This window comes from Phocoena sinus, chromosome 5 (genome assembly GCF_008692025.1).
Source record: "Phocoena sinus isolate mPhoSin1 chromosome 5, mPhoSin1.pri, whole genome shotgun sequence".
NCBI classification, from domain to species: Eukaryota; Metazoa; Chordata; class Mammalia; order Artiodactyla; family Phocoenidae; genus Phocoena; species Phocoena sinus.
The window spans coordinates 43,585,489-43,601,431 of record NC_045767.1 but is presented as its reverse complement, the minus strand read 5'-3'; the positions used below and the strand labels follow the sequence as shown (position 1 = coordinate 43,601,431).

At 40.9% G+C, this 15,943-nt stretch overlaps 1 protein-coding gene across 6 annotated transcripts in view; it reads right to left on the bottom strand.

Moving 5' to 3' along the window:
* Positions 1-15,943, bottom strand: part of CC2D2A (coiled-coil and C2 domain containing 2A) — a 138,016-nt gene that overhangs the window by 46,201 nt on the left and 75,872 nt on the right. For all 6 annotated transcript variants that reach the window (XM_032632685.1, XM_032632689.1, XM_032632690.1 and 3 more), the window contains 3 exons: positions 14,576-14,753; positions 2,515-2,671; positions 205-352 (listed from right to left, as the gene is read on the bottom strand). In XM_032632685.1, the coding sequence (XP_032488576.1) occupies positions 205-352; positions 2,515-2,671; positions 14,576-14,753 (483 nt within the window). The remainder of the gene's footprint in view (positions 1-204; positions 353-2,514; positions 2,672-14,575; positions 14,754-15,943) is intronic.

Here is a 15,943-nt window from a genome sequence, read left to right as displayed (position 1 = left end):
CATTTGTGAAATCGGGAAAGAATACTTCACAGTTAATTGGTGAAGATTAAATAAGGTAAAGTGCTTTACTAATAAAAAAAAAAACTGAAAATACTGGCACATAACAATAAAAGGAAAGAATGGGATATTGCAAGATTTTTCCCACTGGATATTGTTCATGCCAATGCTGACATTGCTTATCAGCTTATTCTAGCCATACATTACCTTCTAAATCCAATATTCTGCTGTGACAATGGAGGAATTAAAGGAATCCCATTTTCTCCAATGGCCCATGCCACACTGTTGGACACTTTCCCCGAGGTCATTAGAATCAGTTGATTACTACCATCAGCTTCAAATGAGAAGGGTACTCCTGGGGAAACAGCAGATTAAATAGGATGTTGTTTAGAAAGAGGGAGGAGCCCAGTACTAGCAAGAAAGCAGAAAGTAGACAAATGGAACAGAGTGGGTGGGAGTGGTGGGGATGGAACACATAATTCAAATCAACATCACTGAACTTCTTCAGGGAATGACGCTCACCATCGGCCACTTGGCTCTATCTCTTGACAGCACAGTGTAGGCATTATAATAAACGATGCACTTTGTAGTGGGACCAACTGCATGTATATTCTGGTTCTGCCACTTGACAGCTGTGTGGACAAATTACTTAACTTCTCTGAACCTTGGTTTTGTTGTGTATAAAATAGAGAACATAATAGTACCCCCTTTTATGGATTACTGTGAAGACATTCATTTATTCATTCATTCAGTAGATACTTCTTTGAGCTCCTACTTCATGCTGGCACTATTCTGGTCACAAAGATAACAGTAAAGAAACAAAACTGATAGGAATCCCTGTTCTCATGGAGTTTACATTCAAGTAGGAGAGACAGGTTATAAGCAAGATAAGTAAGAGACATGGGCAGTATGTTAGAGAGTGATAAATGCAAAAGAGAAACAAATTAGGGAAGGTGTATAGAAAATGTGTGTTTGGAGGAGGCAGGGGTTGAACTTTCAGACAGGGTGGCCCATGAGAAGTCACTTTTTAATAAAGGCCTGAAGAAAGCTAAGTGAGGCATGTAGGTATCTTGCGAAAGAACCTTCTTGGCAGAAGGAACAAAGGCAAAGGCCCTAAGGTCAGAGTGTGCCTGGAGTAAGGAACAGCATGTTAAGTGAAGTAACACTTGCAAAGACTCAGACATGCCTGGGAAACGCTGACCACTCCACAGATGCTATTGCTTAGCTGCTGTAGCGACGGTAAAGCCTCACTGCTTTGGCCCTCACTGATTGGACATTAGTGATAAAAAAAGTCTCAGGTTAGGGCATTTAATCAAGTAAGGAAGTAAAGATTTTCAAGCATGAAATAGCAACTTCATGCTTTGGGGAGTTCCAGTTAATATTTTTAACACAAAAACAATACCACTGTTAACCCTATAACAGCATCTTTGTGTTTTTCAAAGATCTTTCCTTCATACTGAATACTCCATCTTGATCTTCAAAATAACCCTATATGACATTAAGGGTGTTATTAGTAGATCCATTTTATGAATGAGGAAGATGATATTCAAAGAGGTTACATGATTACTAGGATCACACAGCTTGTCAGTAGCAGAGCTGGAACTAAAAGCTTAAGCCTCCAGACTTTTAGACTGGTGATCAGTTTAGAGACTCAAAGAATTCTTGAAGATAAAGTTCCAGATATGCTCTCATAATAAAAAATCACCAGGCACGTGAGGAAACAATCAGAATCAGACCAGTAAGCAGATAGGTGTTGGAATGATCAGATACAGAATATTGAAAAATATTTTAATGTGTTTTAAAGAATAAATGAACGAATTAATGAATAAAAGAAATGATCGAGGGTGTCAGAAAAGGACAAAAAGTTGTCAGAACTGACTGTAAAAAACTAAATAGAATTTCTAGAGGTGAAGAATGTAATCATTGAAACAAGAAACGTAGTGATGAGTTTCAATGACTCGACATAGCCAAAAAGTGAATTCATGATTTGGAAGACTGACTTAAAGAAATTGCACAGAATATAAAAGTGAAAAAAAGAGATGTCAAGTATATTAAAGAGAGGTTAAAAAACATGGTGGACAGAGTGAGACGGTCCATCATATATTTAATCAGAATTGTAGAAGGAGATAAGAGAATATTATTTAATAATCTCCCTATTATTTATTTCAAACTTTTCAACCTTACAAATAACACTGTGAGGTACATTTTTTTTATGCACAAAGTTTTGTCTTCATTTCAAATTGTTTTCTTAGGAAAGATTCCTAGAAGTTGAATTAAGGTGTCAAAGGCAATCTAAAGGCCCTTAATTCACACGGTAAAACTACTTTACACTTGCATAGTTATATGAATTTTCTGGCCACCCATAGTATATAAAAATGACTTTGCCAAAAATTGTATATGATTATTGCTTTAATTTTTCTGATAGCAATTTTATAATTGACTGCTTGTCTGATAAGTGAAAAAAAAGATATGTTCAAATTTGACCATGAATCCGTTAGCCATTGAGGCTTTCCATACCACTGCCAACTCCCTCGTGGTCCAGTGTCACATGCTGGTTACTGCTAAACTCCACTTCTTCAGTGGGAGCTCTTCCGGTGACAACAGTAGTTTCAGGAATAGGCAGAAACACTTCTGCTAGCAAGGTGGTACCACTGTGTCCAACTGTTTCATATACCTGAAATTGAGGAAGGGAACAGCCAAATAAAAACAGAAATAAAGGTGCTCACTCCCAGATAATGAGTACATTTTCCTGTGCTGGTCACTGTTCTAGTCAAGAGCACCCATCTCAGAGTGGAAAGTTGAGTTGTGTTGCTATGGTCTCCATGGAGACCAGGTTATACCCTATTTATGGTCACGTTGTTGGCACCCTGTCTTCTTGCCTGGCCTAATCTCCTGGGGTAGAGAGGTTAATCAAATTATCAGGCGACTGCAATTGTTTCTATGTCAAACTAATACACAGTAGTTTGGAGAATGGGCTTCCTCTTTCTCCTGGTTCAGATTATTTCAGAGAGAAACGCCATCAGGTTGAAAGGTGGGACAATATGGACATGCCACTAGATGGTTTATTATCTGCACCAACCTCAAAGTCAATAGGAAACGCACCATACCTAGAAATACTCTAGGGTATTCAAATCTGTTATTTGGTAAATCTCTCAAAGTTCTTTCCTTCAAGACCTCATTTTATTTGTTAGTTGCTGAAATCCTATCCAGCTTCTTCTCAGGCCTTCTCCCAAAATGGAGCTAACTTGACCACCTGTAGCTCTGATACTAACTACTGTGGTGTGTCTTACTGTAATGCCATCACCATGAGATGAAGGACCCATTGCCAGGGCAACCACAGATTATGAATACACAATACAGTCTCAGTAGGACCCTCTGCTTCCCCTGTATTCTTGGGTCATTTCTTTTGTGGTAAAAGATAAAATATTCCACAGCTCTGCTGGCTTCCTTTCCATGTTTTATTCTTTCTTCCCATGAGGCCTCTCTGGCTGGTACACATTTCTCTAAAATGCAGATTTTACTCTTTTATTTCTACAAATTAAGTACTCCTGTTTTCTTTTCATATCACGGCATGTGATATGAATTCTTGTCCAAGGATAAGGATGAGGATGGATTTGTACTGGGCTGCTATCCTGGCTTCATCTCCCTGGTATCTACCAGCTCACATTTGCAAGATGGCTGATTGAGCTTTGAGGGGCTACTGGGGCAAAGACAAAGCAGAGACTGCATAGGAACTGAACTCAAAACCCCAGACTTAGTACCACTGTGAGGTATTCTAACAGGCTGGATGCACCAAGAAACCTGTGATTGTTCAGGGCTTACCTCTGCCTAATTCGGGGGCTCAGCAGGAAGCCCATGAGTGGCACATTTAAGCCACGCTCTCCAAATTCATCTTTATCAGTAGATAGGTGATATTTTTTTTCCTTATTAAAAAGACCTTTTAGGGAAAATTTCAAATATATGTAATCTTAGAAGAAGAATATACCATGAACCCATCACCTACCTAGCTTCAATTACCATTAACTTATGGCCAATCTGGTTTTATCTACACTCTCAACCATTTGACTCTCCACCAGTATTTTGAACTCAGACATCATTTTACTGTAAATGTTTCAATATGTATCTCTAAAAGAGAAGGATATAAAAAGGCATAATTACAATACTATTATCACAGCAATTCCTTAATAATGGCAAATATCAGTAAGTTTCAAATGCTCTTTAGAGTCTCAAAAAATTACTTTGAATTAACATCACAATTTATTCCATACGTTGCAATTGATTGGTATGTCCCTCAAGGCTCTATTAATTTATAGGTGATCCCCCTCTCTTTTTACATTTTTTAACACTTTTTCTCTATATTTTTATTGGCTCAGAACTCCAATGGAGAAAGGAGGGCCCTTTTTTTTGCTTACCTCGACCTCTCATAAGAGCCTGCCAGTTTTATAATATCACAGACCTTAAAGAACATGTAGCAGGTTGTTGTTTACTGCACAGGAGACCTTGGTTTGACCTGTTCAATTATGGACTCACCGGCATCAAGTTTCAGTCTGAGAAAATGGTGGGTTTTTCTTTAAAATTTTTTGTACTTCCCCCCAAATTTTAATTCACTGAGACATTCCTTTGTATGAAGCCGTCTGTTATCTCGTTTAAACTTAACCACAATCCTATGAAGGACGGTTTGTGGTAAAGATTAAGCACGATAACAGACCCAGCAATTCTAGATTATGGATGTGTGTGGCTCGACAAAGGGGAGAAACTTCCCCTAGTCCCTCATCTCTTAAGTCACAAAGCTGCGAATTGAATCTACAACTGTTTCACTTCAAAACTCGTACACTTTTTCTTACATCTTCCTCATTGGTCAAGGAAAATCAGAAAGGTGATTAAACAATTAAGAAACCTTTTAAAGCCATAACCATGATCCATAATGTATAATTACTTTAGATAGATTGGTGAGAAATAATGACTGAAAGATAATTTAAAATCTGAATGAAAGAACCACAAAACATGGAAGTGCTATAAAAACAATGGCTACAATCAAAGGTTAAAGGATCACCTTAGCATGGGCCATCGTGATCAAAAGACCACCGAACTCTTCCTGTCTCTGACTTCCTCTCAGACCCTCAAGGGGCTTGCTTGGTCTCTCAGCAAGGCGAGGGTGCACTGTCCACTTCGCTCAGGGGCTTTACCTCCCTGGAAGGTGCCCCTGCTGTAATGGACACTGAGTGAGACCTGCCACATGCCCACCCATACTTACTTAGGTGCCACCACCTTTCCCTATGATTTCCCTGTGGGAATGCTTATTCCCTCTATTGAAATTCGTTGTTTATGCATCATTTGTCTTACTGGATGGTGAGATTCCTGAAAGTAGGGATCTTGTTTGATTTCCCTTTGACTGCTCAGTACCTACCATCTGTGAATTAATATATTTAGATGGGAGCAGGTTAACTCCCGGTTTTTTTTTTTTTCTGATTTTTTTGGACAAAATTTATTTACTTATTTTTACAGAAGAGACTATTTAGAATGAGAACAAATCACAACGAAGTATAAATGTTAAAAAGCTGGCAAATGCTATAAACTCACAAAATCCAGAAAAATAACACTACAGTCCATTTTAGAACATTTCGTTACACTGAAAAAACTCTCAGACCCGCTAGCAGTTATTTCCCTTTTTACCTCCCCTTCCTGACAGCCCTGGCAACCACAGATATACTCTGTCTCTATAGATCTGCCTATTCTGGACATTTTAAGTAAATGGACTCATACACCTTGTGATTCTTTGTACCTGACTTCTTTCACTTAGCTTTCATTCTTAATGCTTTAAAGAATCAGCCATGTTGTACCATGTATCAGTATTTTTTTCTTTTGTTATTGCCAAATAATATTCCATTGTATGGCTATGTCACATTTTACTTGATGGGTATTTGGGTTATTTCCACTTTTTGACTATTATGAATAATGCTTGTATGAACAATCAGCATCATTATCCGTCAAGGAAATGCAAAGCAAAACCACACTGAGATACTATTTCACACCTACAAGGAGGGCTGCAATCAAAAAGGCAAATGAAAACAAGTGTGGCAAGGATGTGGAGAAAATGGAAGCTCACACACTGCTGGTGGGAATGTAAAATAATGCAGCCACTTTGGAAAGCAATCTGGCAGTTCCTCAAAAGGTTAAACATAGAACAGTTAATAGAAGTAAGTTGTTAGATGATAAATCCGTGGAATGGAATTGTTTTCTTCTCTCAACAGCTGGTAGACTTGGGTGTAGTATGGCTCTCAGATTTTTTTTACCTGACTTGTTTTACTCCCCACATGACTGTCAGCTCCTCCCACAGCCTGCGGAGGGCAGTGTGGTGGACAGGACAGGGCAGCCTTGTGGTTCAACGGGTCTGGGACTGAATCCTGACATTGCAACTTACTAGCTGTGCTGTGTGACCTTGGGCATGACATTCCCCTCACTTTTGCTCTCATTGTAAAATGAGGATGTTACCCAAAGCTCAGCAGGAAGGCAGTGGTGCAGTTTAGCTGAGATGGATGAAAAGCCTCTTTCCCTCTGTATGAGTTCAATAAATGTTTCTTCCTTCCTTGTTTGGGCATACAGTTGACAACAAGCATGTGCATTTTTATAATACTTTGAAGTTTACAAAGGTCTTTCATAAACATGATTACATTTCCCAAATATCTCATTAAATCTTGTTGGCCAATTGATTTTATTCAGCTTTATGACAAAAGAATTTCTTTTATTTAACTTAAATTTTAACTTGTAAGAATGTCTTTTCAAGACACACTATTTTTTTTCAAGGAAGACATTAAGTTTCTGAGGCCTTATAGGAATTTTATGGCATATTCCATATTTATAATTAAATCATCTATATTTCTAGGAACCCAAAGGCAAGGAGGTGAAAAACAAACTACATTAAGCCTTAAATGCTTAAAAAAAATCAGGAGCTAATAAAACCCTTCAAGTTAAGGCAATAGAAACCATACCAACAGTCAGAAAATACCATTTATGCTGGTAAAATGCTTCACAAGATGACATAAATGCAGTATTTAGTATTTAGTTAAATCTTGCCTGACTTTGTGTTTCTCTTAACCACTCCTATGACTAATGAATTCCCAAACAGCCCAACACCCAGGGCAACTAAATCAGGGTGTGAAACACATCTAAAAATAAAAACAAATCCAAATATTTTTCAGATTCCTTATATCCCCTTCCATAATAGAATTCAGTGTTTGTTTACTCAGCTGCACAGGACAAAATTTCTATATTATCTGACTCCAGTGGCTTTGCAAAAACATCCCTGCTAGACTTTAATCGTTTATCAAGTATTATATTGTGGAACGACCTTAAGAGATGCCTCTGAGCTTCTGTTTTGATTTTTAATTCCTTGTGGATGTGCTGTGCTGGTCACCACGGTTAATGATGCCCAATAAAACATGCAGTTACTACATAAAGGGCATTTCTGGTAGATGTCAGTGGAAGGGTCTGTTTCCCCGTCTCCAGAAACACATTCCTGTCTAGTGTCAGAGAGGAAATGAATTGGAGAATCTTGGTGCTGAGTCTGTAGGACAGAGGCAACTACAGACTCTGGGGAAATGGAGGGTTTGCTGATTGGGACTACTGTCTCAGAAGGTAATAATCAACTTTTTTTTTTTAATTAAGGAAAAATGGATACCATCCCACAAAGCCAAAAAAAAAAAAAAAAAAAAAAAACACAAAAATTTCCTAAACTTTTTACCCTACCTATTTTTTTTTTTTTTTTTTTTTTTGTGGTACGCGGGCCTCTCCCGTTGCGGAGCACAGGCTCCGGACGCCCAGGCTCAGCGGCCATGGCTCACAGGACCAGCCGCTCCGCGGCATGTGGGATCTTCCCAGACTGGGACATGAACACGTGTCCCCTGCATCGGCAGGCGGACTCTCAACCACTGCGCCACCCTACCCTACCTTTTAAAGGTAGCCAGTTGATGTTAGTAAGCTTTGTAAAATAAGAATTTCTTTTATTTAAATTAAACTTTAACATGTAAGATCTGTCTTTTCAAGACACCCTAATTTTTTAAATAGCAGTTCTATTTAATGCTAGGATGAAATGCTATTTTTTTTTTTTTGGTGATATGCGGGCCTCTCACTGTTGTGGAGCGCAGGCTCCGGACGCGCAGGCTCAGCGGCCATGGCTCACGGGACCAGCCGCTCCGCGGCATGTGGGATCCTCCCAGACCGGGGCACGAACCCGCGTCCCCTGCATCGGCAGGTGGACTCTCAACCACCGGGCCACCAGGGAAGCCCAGAAATGCTATTTTTAAAAATCAGAAAATGGGCACTTTGGGCTTTATAGGTATTTGCAAATCACTTTTTGTATAATTAAGTTTAATTTTCATTTTCTTTCTAAGTCAGGGGTTCTCAACCTCAGCACTGCTGACATTTGGGGCTGAACAATCCTTTGTTGCATTATACTGTGCTGTACATTGTAAGATGTTTAGCAGCATCCCTGGCCTCGACTTACTAGAGGTGCCAGTAGCTCCTCACCACTTGTGATCATTAAAATGTCTCCAGACATTGCCAAAAGGCAGCCCCCGGGGGGGGGGCAACATAATCTCCATTGAGAAGCACTGCTCTAAGCAAAATGAGTGTTTGTGTGTGTGTATTTGAAGGTGGAATGTTAATGAAGAAACAAGACAGGAAATATAATTTATGTTCAACTGTTCAAAAATTCCTGTTGTATAAAGCAAGGCAGCATTGAATTCAGAATAGCAATTAGATCAACTGCTACCAAATTGGAACTATTTGTGTGATTCTTATTAACTTCTGCATTTGGAATGGTGTTTGCTTTAACTCAACACTCTGGTGCAAATTTACCTGCTAACAGTATTTAGAACTGTATAGATAAGACAAACCTTAGAAATGTAGGGGCATTAAGTTTAGATAAAAAAGAATCCATCATGAAGTAGTTTATACTGCGTGGTCTTAAGTCATGTTTCTCTTATTTTAAAACCTAAACAAAGCAAAGCAAAACAAAACACAGCAGTTTCATATTTTGCACATGGTGGTGTTGGATTTGGTATAAGTGGCTGCCCTGTAATCTCAGCCACCGGTGATGTTATCGTCCAGTCTGTTAATTGTCTCTTGGTTGATGTCCCCGTTTCCCTTCAGTGTTGGATCAAACCTTCCTTACTCTTGTGCCCACAGACTCCCTTCCTTCACTGAAAAGGCTGTGGGCATTGGAGGTGAACCCCCTTACGGCCAGCCTTCCACCCCCTCCCTTGTGTCATCACTCTTGACTCAAAGGACCATGCTATTCTGTCTTGATCCCACCCCTCCCGGTATCCTGTGGCATTCCTTCCCTCAACACTCCCACCCTCTTTCCTTCCTTTCTCCCACCCACTCCCCCTACAACTTTCCTTTTTATTTTCCAAGTCATCAATGTTTTGTGGACTGGCTGCTTTTCCCACAGCTGACAACTGTGCTCCAGTCAACTACTCCCTAAAGTAAACCATGGTCCCCTTTCAGACCCCTGATCCAGTTCCCTCCTTCCTTTCCCTGCCAAGCTTCTGGGAGGGAGTCTCCTTTTGGTATCTTTATTTTCTCTCCCCCTGTCCCAGTGAGCTACAGGAGGGTTATCAAGGACACTTCTCCAAATAGGATTGGTTTTCCCACTTGGAGAGTGCAATTCTGCAGAAGAGCCAGGGAAATCAGGAGAGGCTCTGGGAAGGGAAACTCGAGATATTGCCAACTTGGTTAAAAGGAAAAGTTCCCTATCTCAATCTGCATGCCAGGAATATGAAAGCTCAACAGGGTTGCTTCATAAGGAAAAAGTAATAATGCTAAGATATTTCAAAGCCACCCAGCAGTATTACACAACAGCTGTTAGTTTTGGGGAGTCAAGAAGATGAATATGGGGTGATATTATAGATGTGGATGATAAGGAAGTGAAGGTCATTATCACAAAGCTTTTTTATTTCTAAATCAAACTTCATTTTTGTGAAAACACCAAGCATTTATTTTGGAATGACCTCAGAAGCCAGACCTTTTCAAGACCTTTCTGGAAGGGCTCTGGTCCCATTCTAGCTCCCATTCTGTGAAGTCCCATCTCACCCTTCCCTTGGGGCCAACCTTGATTCCTCTTCTTTTTACTCCCTCTAGTCAAACCATCATCAAGTCCTGTCAGTCCTTCTTTCAAGGCTGCAGTGTTGCTCTAATTAATTCCTTCCTCCCATTTCTGCTGTGAGGCCCAACCCCATCCCCTCACTCCTGGCTTTCTGGGCCAGCCTGTGGACTTATCGTCTTCTTTGTAGGGCTGCCCTGGCATTCCTATCTCAAGCCTGGCTAGGAAACACTGAGCCTTGTGGTTCAAAACATGCAAGAAGTCAAACATCACGATCAGCACTGTTCCCTTCAGCAGTCCTATGTATCATACTGCACTGAGCGTTGCTTCTTTGTAGTTGTTTCTCTCGCATCTCCTAGCTGGATTTAAAGCTCCCTGAGACAGGGCCGTGTATACCTCCCTTTATACATGGCTTCCAATGCTCCACTATACTCCTGGCTCAGCATCAGACCCTCAGCTGGCTCTCAACAATTAAACAACATTCAGGGCTTGGTTGTTGAGTCATCAACTGATGCATTACAGTTCTGACAATCTTGGAACATTTTCTGAAACACATTACCTCTATAGAAATCTGATAGCACTCGCATAAACAGATGCATTTAAGGTGATTTTTCTTATCCTCCTGAAGTTGCCAGTAATCCTTGAACCTTCCCTAATTCAAAACTTGCAGTTATATGGAAAATTTCCAAATGACACAGTAGTATTCCTAGACAGTCAAAATACAATATCCTCTAAATTAATTTCATCTATAACCACTACTCAATTATAAAAAATTAGGCCATTGAGCCATTATGATATGTAATTTGATCAGTTATCAACTCTTTATGGATAGTTTAAGAACTTACCCAAGACTCCTTTAATTTGTAATTTTTTAAAGAAGATGACATGATTCAGCTCTTAAGGCCAAGATAATAGCTTATAAGTATATTCTTAATATTGTAGGATAAAATTTTGTTTTTTTATTTAAAAATTCATTTCATAATATTTTAGAGAATACCCTTTTCACATTACTTTATAAAATTGTTTTGATTGTAATATCCATAGCAAGTTAATATTCAAGAGAGTCAATGGGAGATAGTATAGGAGGCTTCCTTTATGTTTTAGAATATATGTGAAATAAAGTCTTGGTACATTAGTGGAAGGTGGAGGATGTCTTCCCACATGGTAATTCAGAACATTTAGAATGGCCCAGAGTGGGAGAGGGTTTCACAGACTGGCCAGGTGGTCTGAGCTCTCACCGACCAACAGGGACGCAGGCTGGACACCCGGATGCCAGGGCCTTCTCTCCTGTCCTTTGCACTAGCTTCAGTGTGGGAGGGTCTCTTTCCGAGGCCCCCAGTCCTTCCTACCTGCCATGTTCTGTCTGCTGCTCTCCCCCGCCTCCCTCTAGCTCTCTATCTGATCTCCTCACGTGAATCTCGGTCTTCCTCAACATCAGTTTTTCCTCTGCAGGGGAGGAAGGGGAGGAGTCAAGGATGAATCTCAAACAAGGGGGCAAACTCTGCGTAGCTGAAATCTTTGCTATTCTGTGGATGTGGGACAGGTAAGACTCTTAAGGGTCCCCAGCAACCTCTCATGGTGAAGAACAGGTGACAGCAAAGCATCGAGCTGGCTTTTGGAGTTTGTGTTTATTTACTTTCTCCATCAAGTTTTATTCTTCACTTACACAGTTTTCCCTGTGCAGTTAAGTCTTGCTTTAAACTGTAGGTTAAGCACACTCAAGTGTGCAGGGCCAGGGCAGGAGGGTTCATGTGGGAAGCAGTAAAGATGTGGGGCTTCAGAACCAGCAGGGTGTGACCCTCCGCCCAAAGGCATTTGGATTTTAAATGTTCCAAAGCCCTTTGCCATGCAAGGAGAAAGACACTGCCTTCAGGCTCTGCACTGCAGAGAATCTCTGGCTAAGAAAGGCCTCTCTTAATCAGGTGTTAGTCGTACAAAGAATACCAGATTTTCTAATTTCAACAAATCTGAAATGGGATTGTGTCTTTGGATCCATGGTGCCTCGTAGTTAAGTGACTCAAATAATGGTGCCTCTCACAGGGAGAGATGATGGGATGAAACCCAGTCAGCAGGATCTCAGAGCCCCTCAGACACAACTTTGCTAAGGGACAGAGGAAGAGGAGCCCTCTACGTAAGCAGTCAGGCTCAGCAGGGGCTCCAGAGGAGCGGGGGTACACAGTCGGCGTGGACCTGGCACCATGGGCAGGGTTGTTAGTACCAGGCAAGCCGACCGGCCATCCACTTGGAGGTGCCCTCAGCTTCCCTTCCCAGTGCAGAGCTGGGTGACTCTCTGCTCTCACCTTCAGGCACCATCACCCCATCATGCAGAAATGTCGAGATTATTTTCCCACGGATATTCATAGGGAACTTTCAGGCTTAAGAAAAACTCACATTTTCACCAAACCTCCGCATTCAATCCCCTTTCTCATATCATTCTTTACTTTAACAAAATCTCCTTTCTCCTCTCACCCATATTAAGTTGAGCAGCAAAGTAATTTCGTTCTGTTTTTCTTAAGTTCCCAAATACATAGACATTTCCTTAAAAATCAGATGGGTTTTTGCAGAATTACATGAGTGACTGGACTAAGCCTAGCACTAAACTTTCCAGAAAAACATTTTTCAATTTTGTAGCTATCAATGCTGTTATCAGCACAGCAAAGGAATTTGGCCTGAGTCATGATGCTAGGTGCTTTGTACATGAGGATCACCCTCAGCCCTCACCACCCCCAGATCAGGGATGAAAGGAGAAGGACAAAATTGCCACAGTCTCTGGAAAGCCCCAAACCCAGGTGGTTGACCTTGGGTGCCCAGTGCTGACCGGTTCAGGGTCACCATCTCATTTCTTGGCATCCCTACTTCATTCTGAGCATTTCTACTGTGCTTCCTTCCCACTGTCAAAATAACCCCCTATCTTAGCTGTTTCAAACTTCCTCTACTAGTTTTAGAAGGTTTTCAACTACCTGAGTCTAGACAGGGGTTGATATTCAAAACATTGAACAGTACTCACAGCCAAGTGCTAACCAATCACAAGAACTGTTACCGTACAAGGGGACAGGATCCTGGAGGCATTAACCTTGTTCAGACATACCCTTTAACTGGTCCATTGTAAGAAGGTCCAGAGGGTCTTGGAAGTGGGGTCTATGTGGCCAGGGTGGCATTTTGGGGGTCCAGGATGGAAACTCTTTGCTATTCAGTAGAGAAGTATTTAAATATTTTAATAATTACATAGCTATAATTGTATCTGCAGACTTAATGTCAATTACAATCAGTAGGTAGTGGCAGCCTGGAGTACAGTGTTGAGAAGGATTCTGAAGTTATATCCAGGCTCAGTGGGGGAAAATAGGGCATGATCAATTGTCATTTCTGGCAAGGCTGGTGGATAAGAATGAGAAATTTCTGCACAAGTGGTGGATGAGGATTAGTGATTTCTGCATGGGTGGTAGATGGCAAACAAAGGCACCTGTGCCACATATTTGCAAGCCTAAGTAACATGCCTATTAGTATCATAAAAGAGAATCTGTCAGCATCATAAGAGAGGTTTCGCCATAAGAACAGCAAGCCTAAGACACTGTAGTAGATTGAATAGTGTCCTCTAAAACTTCATGTCCACCTGGAACCACAGAATGTGACCTTATTTGGAAATAGGGTGTTTCCAGGTATAATTAGTTAAAGATCCAGATGAGCGTATACTGGATTAGGGTGGGTCCTAAATCCGACGAGAGTGTCCTTGTAAGAGACCAAAAAGGACACACAGACAAGAGAAGGCCATGTGTAGATGGAAGCAGAGATGGGAGTGATGCTACCACAAGCCAAGGAACACCTGGAGTCACCATGAGCTGAAGAGGCAGGAAAGGTTCTTCTCTAGAGCTTTTGGAGGGAGCACAGCCCCACTGACACCTTGATTTCAGACTTCAGGGCCTCCAGAACGGTGAGAGAAAAAATGGCTGTTGTCTTAAGTCACCAAGTTTGTGGTGCTTCATTATGGCAGCCTTAGGAAACTAAAACAGACACAAATAAATATATTGCTAATGGTGGCATTTAGGCTAGTGGGGAGCTTTATTTATTTTGGGGGATCCTAGCACCTGTACCCCAACCCCCCATTATAACCACCTGTGATTATAGAAGTTGATTTCTCTGGTATATTATGCTAGGATCTTGGTACAGCGTGACGTTGAAGTTCTCTGATGAATGAGCCAGAGACCTCTCTACCATCCCCCATCCTCCCTCATCCCCCCACCTCATCTAGAGACACACACTTGATCACTGTGGCCTGTTACTCCGCCAGCATTTCTAGGAGCCAAGTGGGGTAACAGATCTTTTCTGACAAGACCTTAAGACGTGCCCAGGAAGAGCTGACCTTCTGTTCCCCTTGAGAATCTATCAGGACACCAGCATAGCCAATGGATGATTTAAAACCATCTCGCACCTGTGATGACCCAAAATTCTTGGGACAGTGACTATAATTAAAATATGTACCTGAAGTGTTAAACTCTCCGGCCAGTTGAATATTTTCAAGTTGAAAATCTGTCCAAAGTGAACACGGAAGTCAGCCCCAAGTGGCCGACTGTCGGTCCTGGACACTTCCTTGTTGTTGAAGGTCACCTTTAAATACAGCGAGCGCCTCTTGACATCCTCCCTTCGCAAGACCTCCACCCTGCAGAGTGAGACCATTCACTGGTGGGTCAGTATTCATTTACTAAGTATAACTGGAGTGTTTGACAAATGGGCACTGACCAGAATAAGATACACTGGAGCTGGAGCTTCAGTCCCTTTAGCCTTCATTGAACCAAGGCAGTCATAGGTCTTGCAGTGCTTAATATAATAAATAGTATGTGTGATATGAAATAAGAGGCCCTGAAAAGGCCACAGGGGATTTAGAACTGTGCTAAAGCATCACTGTGCTACGGTCTCCTTAATTATTTCAAACAACCCTTACATTTGTATCCCAAAGTTTAAAGTAAACAGAATTATATTATTTGTTAAATGGAGTGAGTTCAGACCATAAAGGCTAGTAGTGATTTATGTTTGGGGAGGATGTTTTAACCTATAAATATAATAGCATATTGTAGCATTTGGGTCAACTCTGCTTTTCCAAGATCCAAGCTTTTTCTTAACATTTTCCAATGGTGAGTCACTGCTCACTGGCTGCATGGGATTAAGAAATGTTCCTTATTGTTAAAGGTCATTTGAATCCCAATAGAACATAGGAGGTATCTAGGCAAGCATATCATTCTTTTTTTTTTTTTTTTTAACATCTATATTGGAGTATAATTGCTTTACAATGGTGTGTTAGTTTCTGCTTTATAACAAAGTGAATTAGCTATACATATACATATATCCCCATATCTCCTCCCTCTTGCATCTCACGCTTACCCTCCCTATCGCACCCCTCTAGGTGGTCACAAAGCACCGAGCTGATCTCCTTGTGCTATGTGGCTGCTTCCCACTAGCTATCTATTTTACATTAGGTAGTGTATATAAGTTCATGCCACTCTCTCACTTCATCCCAGCTTACCCTTCTCCTTCCCGTATCCTCAAGTCCATTATCTACGTCTGCGTCTTTATTACTGTCCTGCCCCTAGGTTCTTCAGAACCATTTTTTTTTTTTGTTTTTTTGATTCCATATATATGTGTTAGCATACAGTATTTGTTTTTCTCTTTCTGACTTACTTGACTCTGTATGACAGACTCTAGGTCCATCCACCTCAATAAGTCAATTTCATTTCTTTTTATGTCTGAGTAATATTACATTGTATATATGTGCCACATCTTCTTTATCCATTCATCTGTCGATGGACACTTAACGTTGCTTCCATGTCCTGGTGTAAATATTGCTGCAGTGAA